The sequence below is a fragment of the Priapulus caudatus genome, unplaced genomic scaffold, assembly GCF_000485595.1.
Source record: "Priapulus caudatus unplaced genomic scaffold, Priapulus_caudatus-5.0.1 Scaffold838, whole genome shotgun sequence".
NCBI classification, from domain to species: domain Eukaryota; kingdom Metazoa; phylum Priapulida; class Priapulimorpha; order Priapulimorphida; family Priapulidae; genus Priapulus; species Priapulus caudatus.
Genome location: NW_014577899.1, coordinates 114,487 through 122,459, shown reverse-complemented (window position 1 = coordinate 122,459; position 7,973 = coordinate 114,487). Strand labels below are relative to the sequence as shown.

Sequence of the window (7,973 nt, the reverse complement as noted above, 5' to 3'; positions counted from 1 at the left end):
GGCCATACGACACACATATACATTGGCTACGACCAGTACATTACTCCCACCCCATGCCACAAACATTCATACATTGTACACATTACATAACATACGACAACACTATACATTTTTACACATTACATACTCCATGCACAACATATACATCTGTCAATCTGATTGTACCACATGCTCTCGCCCCCCACACTGGAATTTCGATAACCGAATCATACGAGCATGCGAAATATGAAATCAGAGTAATATAAATCAATCACTATAAATAATATTTATATGTACTGGATATGCATAATATACTCGCTCGCCACTCATGATCGAATGTCGTTACTATACATCGCGTGTGCTTGAATATGAATCATGGCGTGACGCGATCGCGAGGCCCTGCTTCCGCGGCAAGAAGTCCATCACGTACGAATCGCGCGGCTCGAATAGGAAACAGCACACGACCAACGATAACCACGACGACGACGGCAATAACAGATTGAACACTCAACAACACGATAACACAGAACATACAGAAAACCAACGACGACAACAATAATAATTAAAGAGCACAGACCTCCGCCAAGGCAGCGAATGATCATTCAATGTGAGAATTTTTTTATTAATTAATAAATTTAATTAAGTGGAAAAATTAATAATTAAATAATAGATGGGCGAGCCGGATTAGATGCGAGCGAGCAGGTGAGGGAGTACTGTCGGTTGGCGCCCCTTACGGCCTCGTGCGTGCGATGTCATGTAAGTGCTAGCAGCAGCGCCACCTAGCGCGAAGTGAACGTGAAGCGTGCATGGTAAACACACAAACCGAACACTCAAAAACTCGCTGGTTAAAACTACATAACCCCCGCCATCGCCCCTGGCGAGGCAGGCAACTAACAATTTGCCAACAACAACAACAACAACAACAAACCAACAAATATAAACAGCAACCACTCGTCATGAGGCGCGCGTGATCGCATCCGTAACTCTTGCGGCGGGCCTGGATGCGGCAACGAACCCCGCGGCACGCGCGCGCCCCCTTCTCCCTCTGTCCCCCTCCCCTCGTCATGTAGGCAGGCGGGCACACGCGGTGACGTGAGGTTACGACGGACGGCCAGAGCGGCGCCGGCTAACCACCGCGCGGCGCGCAAGACATCTCGCGCTTGACTGCCCCGTCTTTTATCGTCCTTGCACGCCGCCGCCCCCACTCTTTCGGCATTCTTACATCGTGGTCCCGCGGTGAGCCAGCCAGGTAGGCAGGTAGGCAGGCTATATTGCCGGCGGTTGACGTTGCCACGAGCACAGTGCTGGCTAAGCTTGCAGTCGCAGAGGTAGGCTCGGCTACAGAGAGATAGAGAGACACCAGAAACACGGAGCAGACAAAGAGCCGAGGAGGAAACCCGAGAGAGCGCTATACAGAGAGAGAGAGAGAGAACAGCAGAGAGAACGAAAGAGAGAGACAACGAAGAGAGAAGAGACAGAGAAAGAGATAATTATATATATATATTATATACTATATATATAGGAGAGAACGAGGAGAGAGAGAGAGAGCAGAGAGAGAGAATAGAGAGAGAGAGAGAGAGAGAGAGAGAGAGAGAGAGGCAAGCAGAGAACGATAGAGAGAGAGAGAGAGAGAAGAGAGCAGAGGAGAGAGAGAGAGAGAGAGAGGAGAGCACGAGAGGAGAGAGAGAGAGAGAGCAGAGAGAGAGATGAGAGAGAGCAGAGAAAGAGAGAGAGAGAGAGAGAGCGATGATCGCGAAGAGAGGAGCAGAGAGAGCAGAGAGAGAGAAGAGAGATGCATGAGAGAGAGAGCAGAGAGAGAGAGAGATAACGAGCGAGGAGAAATATATATGTTGTGTATATCTATGTAATGTGTACAATTTACAAATTACAATGTTGTTCGACTCTCAGTGAACGAAGTATGGGGATTAACGGGGATTATTGTACGAAGATAACGGCACGCGTTCAACGTATAAAGTATGAAAATGCAACGACGAACTTTATATCGTACGTCAATACTGTGTATTATATTATATAAGAATGCAATGTTTATCACATGTTTATATGTACATTGTACGAAAATGCAACATGTGGCGATACATATATGGATAATGGACCGTCAATGTAATGTTTATAGCATGTCAGTACGTATATTATATGGCAATGTAATGTTTATAGCATGTCAGTACGTATATTATATGGCAATGCAATGTTTATAGCATGTCAGCACGTATATTATATGGCAATGTAATGTTTATAGAATGTCAGTACGCAGATTATATGGCAATTTAATATTTACAGCATGTCAGTACGTATATTATATGACAAAGAAATGTTTATAGCATATCAGTACGTATAGTATATGGCAATGCAATGTGTATAGCATATATCAGTACGTATATAACATGACAATACAATGTTTATAACATGACAGTACGTATATTATATGGCAAGACAATGACCATGACGTTTGGACCCATGCCCTGGGCTAGTAACATCAGTGTAGGTGAGTATACAGTGAAAGGACAAGTTCTCCCCCTTCAAATACCGAGGACACCTACTGTAACACTATAACACCACCAACAATCTTAAACAGTTCCTTAGATCTATAGTACGTACTGGTTTTCTACAGTTTTTTTTACACGTACCGCTAGCGGGTGTTTATTAAAGCTAACAGTATTAGTTCTAGTGTTTAGCGCCTACAGTCAACAACTAGGTAAGCCCAGAAGATCTATACAAAATTTCGGATTTTTTTTCCGATTGGTCGCCACAAAAAGTTCTTTAGATGACGAATCTTCGGAATTAGCCTTCTGGGTGATCTCTTACCTGCCGGTTGACATATTGTGATGTCGTGTGCCTCTACGTGTGTGTGTCTGTGTGTGTGTGTGTGTGTGCGTTTACGTTCGTGTGGGGCGTGTGGTGGGCGATGTGTGTGTGTGTTGTGAGTGTGTGGTGTGTGTGTGTGTGTGGTGGTGTGTGTGTATGTGCATGTGAATGAGTGCGGTGCGTGTGTAGATGCTGGTGCGTATGTGTTGGCGTGTATGTACGTGATTTGACAGACAAACAAATTCCCGAATCAAGGTTGCTGTTGAGCTTTTCATTGAAATCAGGGAGGGGTGTTTATTGCCGCGTTTATCGTGGGGAAATGGACGACAACACACACACAACCACATCACACACACACACACACCACAACACACACACACACACAGCAACACACACACACACATAACACAGTAGCGCCGCGCGCACGCACCATACCCCCCCGCCCGCCACACACACATCAATATACCGCGCGCCGAGCAACACATACAACACAGGCACTCCTCACAGGTCACACCACACACACACACACCAACACACACAGCGCATACACAGCAACAAACTGACCCACATATACTATATATATAACACATACGCGCACGCCATGCACCAGCATACGCGGAACGCACGCACACTCACACGCAGGCCACCACAACACAGACACACACACGATCACACAGGGGCCATAGCACACACAATGGCACACGCACAGCAGACAAAAACACGGACATACATAATACGCGGCGCGGCGACGCGGCACACACACGCAGGGCCAGGCACGCATAACACAACACACATAGCGCGCTACGCCGCTCGGCCGACGGCAGGGAACGACAACACAACAACACAGCAAACAACGCTCTGAACAGCACAAGCTTTTCCCCCCCTAAAGGATCGTGGGGTAGCTCTACGCGCCAGCAGAAGCCGGCTAGCCTGCTGCCGCCTGTTGTGAGCTTCACGGCCGGCGGCTACATTCCTAAAGATCGCCATTAGCGAAAAAGGCAGCATTGCACTTATGGGCATCGCATACGCCCGCTTCTGACATTATGAGTGCAGGCGCTCGTGTTCCCAAAATAGCAACCATTGTGGAGCCACCCGGAACAGGGTGGAAGCATAGAGAAGACGGGACTTTCAATATTATTATCGGTCTCGGGCTTGTGTCGTGATATGTTTTGGATCAAGTGTATGAGTTGGGATTGCAGAACCTTTTATTTATTGATTCTATGATATATAGTATCATCGTGTAAGGTGTGCGTTACTTTGTGGCACGCACGCGCGCGCGCGTGTGTGTGTGCTGTGGCGCAGTCTTGATTGCAGCGTGTCTTGTGTGGGATATAGAGATAAAAACTGCGTCTGTGTGCGTGATTGTCGGTGGCGTGGGCGTGTCTCTGCTCTGTCCTCTTTCTCACTTTTTCTTTATCAGATTGGTAAGTCATACGGGCGCAACTATTTCTCTTTGACGGTGGTTGGTAAGCTTTCGCAACAATTCACATAATATATCGCATATTTTATAACAAACAACGTTTTCTATTCATCTTTTTTTGTGTGTGCTCATCGAAATGCTTTGCATGCGATGAATAATCAAAAAGATGTGGCCGATGAGATGGATGGGAAGCAGTAATACTGGCTACGGTGGCGTGATTTTGTTCGTAATAGACTGAGCCGCTTAGAGGCCGGCAAGTGCTCAGGCTCATGGCCACTGAATGACGACGCCGGACCGTGTCCCACACGAGAATTGGAGACAACCGCGGCTCCATCTAAAGGTCAGACCCTCCAAAAATCAGTCCCGCACGCGTTGCACGTGTGAGCCGCCGTGTCTGTAGGTGTGTCATTAATCTCACAGCCACCAGCAACAAATGTTACAAGGTCGCCGCTTCCTCTCTCGCGCCCAACGCTCCGAGGTAGAAAGAAACGTTAGAAAGAAATGTTAGAACCGTTGGGGTGCTAATGTGCAGGTTGTACGTAAAACGAAACGTGTATTCTGCGTGAATATCGTACAAAACTTTCGCCGGCTTAACTAACTCCAAGCTACCTGCCTGCGCTGACTTCGACACAGAGGCTGACGATGATACCGCTAATTAGACTACTCGGGAATTCCGCTCGTCACGCTGATGAGACTCCGATGATTATCTCGTAAAATCCCGGCCCGAATTATAGTAATGGCGTTTTGTAAGAATGATTGACTGATACGAAGTACAAGATGAATACACGGGGATCCTGTTACTACAAGGACGATTTTCTGGGTCCCCGCCACGCGGCGGGTATTTTTCATTTCTATATAACGACTTTGTACACGACCTTCATAATCTCATTGCCTTTTCTGCTTCAATGGTAAGGCTATATATAATATCCGGAACGCCGCTTAATATACGATATGTTTTCTTTGGCCTGTCGTTTGCGTACTAACGGGGTGCGAACTGTAGTAATAGAATAAGTAGTGAATTGAATGAGGAGTGTTAGGCTGGTGCAGTAATTGTATGTAATTTGTGAGCAGCAATTTAACGCTACGAAAGTTCTTAATTGTACCTATGAAACCATAATAAAAGTCCTTGTAAACAACTTGTAATGCCATAATTTTTCTTTGTTAATTGCGCGGGGCTCATTATGTTCAAGTGGTTAGATGGCGAAAGCCGCTTAATACAATTAATTTTTCTGTGTGGCCGGTCAGTTTTCTACTAACGGGTTTGACTGTAAGTAATGATCTTGGAACAATGTAGGCAAACACGGCTTCGCGAGTAAATGGTTTATGATCCTTGCCGCACGTAGTGTAGCGGAACGAATTGTTTTTTGCGGCCGTGTGTGGTGTGTGTGTGTGTTGCGTGCCGTGCGTGCGTGCGTGGCGTAGCGTGTGTGTGTTGTGTGCATGTGCGTGTGTCTGTCTGGCTGTGCTGCTCGATAATTTTTGGCAAGCGTTAAGAGGTAGAAACTTAAAACTTGGTCCAGAGTGTGGAACCGCTATTGATTTTGAGTGGCCTTTCACGGGCCCGAAGGATCAAACGGGTCACAGGTTTCTACAGTTTAAATGAATAGATAGATAGATAGATAAGATAGATAGATAGATTAGGATACGAGTAGATAGCAAATAGAGAGGATAGGAATAGAGTAGATGGATAGATAGGTAGAATAGATAGATAGAATAGATATAGTAGATTAGACTATAACAATGAGATAGATCAGCAAAAATGGATGAGATTGATAGATAGATATGCGCGCTGAAGTGCGTGCGGTAGGCAAGTGCGGGGAGGACTTGAATTTGGCCGACAGCCGCAGCGACGTGGTGACCTGGCAAATCCACTGCAAGGTTACGTGACAGACTACTGTATCCCTTAGCCGGTGGTTGTGTGTTTGTAAGTCTACAGCCAGCGCACCTAGCGGAAGTGAACTGAATCGTGCATGTTTTCCAGGAAGATTTTCCATTCGATTTTCTAAATATGTTTTTTTTAAACAATTAACCCAATAAATAACAAAATGCAGTGTTAGCATCGAACTTGATGCGTAGGAATAAAGCACGAAAAATTTCTATTATTATTATATAGATACTCTCAATGTTTTCCTAAAACGAAATATACGATTACTACATACAACGTAACGCGACCACGTCACATGAACCCACACCCTCGTTTCGTTTCCCCAGGAAGAAAACCAGATTGTTCGGGTTCCAAAGTCCCTATAAGTATATTTAGCAATGGTGTGCGTCCTCTCACGAAAACCGCGCCCGCATCTCCGCTCGGCCATCGACGATATGACGTGATATCTCGGTAATACGACGTGTGAGAAGATGTAGCGTCGAAATATGCACGAGAGCTAACACGGTCGCTTCCTCCCTCTGGAGGTGTGAGCAAAATACGCGCGCGCTCGTTGGAATCTAGACAACACTTCGGCTGCTAAAGTGTGGTTCGGTAATTGGATGAATCTCACGTGTGTTTCATCCACCACTCCCCCACCCCCGTTCCCATATTTACACCACACTACATTTCAAAACACTCACGATAACGAAGCTAATACAAACCTGACTGCCATAGTCGTACACACGCGCTTACGTCAAAGTTAGCGAACCGCAGGCATCTCGTCGCCATGGCAACCCTAACGGATGCCAAGTCGAGAATCCGAGGATCACGAACGATCTTTCAATGCTCGTTTGTCACTATCGAGAGGCGGAGACCAACAGGGGGCGTTGTCAAAGGGTAGAATCCAGCAGGGGGTGCTGTCGAGAGGGCAGGAACCGGTAAAGGGTGCTGTCTGCGGTCTGGGCAGCAGCCATCACAACATGCCCCTCGTTATGATGTGCTCCGGACGCTTGTTCAACGTGTCGAGGCCATCCTCGATCGACTTCGTCTGACACAACTCCACCAAACTCTGAAAGACATGCGGCAATACACCTATTAGTTTTCGATATTCATTTTGACACTCATTCCCAAAGTCTTCACCGACAATACCATCGGTAAACCCAGATCGGTAAACTCAAGTCTTGCCCATGACAGACAGAGGGGGGATGCGATTAAGGTTTTAAGGGAAATAATGTGCTAGTATCACCAGGCTGTATTGCCTTAATTAAGGTCTACTGTCGGGATTGGGCATAGCATTTCAAACACAAACACTCAATATCCTTAGTGACTCCTGGTGCACACGATCAAGGGTTTCAAAGTGACACCGTACAATGAGGGAGGGAGTCAGCAGTTTTAAACACAAATAGAAACACTATGCTATTCTATGCCGATTCGCCACCGAGCATTTACCTTGAATGTTCGTGGTTCGTATATGGCTAGACTAGAGAGAATGGGTCTGTTTAAGGCAATGTGACACTAGAAAGAGAAAATAGAAACATGTCAACAAGCGTCAAACAATCATGACCATGGTAAAAATATTCACTTTTTTATCAATTGTCCGATTAGATTCTCACAATGAAAAGTTTGCTGGCACACACAAAAATGCAATTTCAATGTTTTTTTTAATTAGAATACCAGTATTATCGGACAATGATTCACCACTGGTTATTATATTATATCAGGCAGTCCAAAGTAAATCATATCATGATTGAAAAACAATGTCTAATTTTTTGTCTATTGTTGTTTATCGGTACATTTTCGTTTACTGTTGTACAATTGTCTTTATTCAAACCTTACTATATCTATCCAGTATACACCTATATACTAAAAGATTACCGAAAATTAAAC

General features: G+C 45.5%; 2 protein-coding genes and 1 long non-coding RNA gene across 3 annotated transcripts in view; 1 reads left to right on the top strand and 2 right to left on the bottom strand.

Moving 5' to 3' along the window:
* The window catches only part of LOC106813883, a 23,457-nt gene that overhangs the window by 1,532 nt on the left and 13,952 nt on the right, over positions 1–7,973 (bottom strand). The window lies entirely within an intron of this gene.
* The window catches only part of LOC106813881, a 20,024-nt gene continuing 15,227 nt past the window's right edge, over positions 3,177–7,973 (top strand). The window contains exon 1 of the mRNA XM_014818126.1: positions 3,177–3,187. The gene's annotated coding sequence lies outside the window, so the exon portion shown is untranslated. The remainder of the gene's footprint in view (positions 3,188–7,973) is intronic.
* Positions 6,325–7,973, bottom strand: part of LOC106813882 (39S ribosomal protein L20, mitochondrial-like) — a 14,670-nt gene continuing 13,021 nt past the window's right edge. Inside the window, exons 5-6 of the mRNA XM_014818127.1 lie at positions 7,536–7,601; positions 6,325–7,155 (exon numbers count right to left, since the gene is read on the bottom strand). Coding sequence (XP_014673613.1) covers positions 7,060–7,155; positions 7,536–7,601 — 162 coding nt within the window. The 3' untranslated portion in view covers positions 6,325–7,059. The remainder of the gene's footprint in view (positions 7,156–7,535; positions 7,602–7,973) is intronic.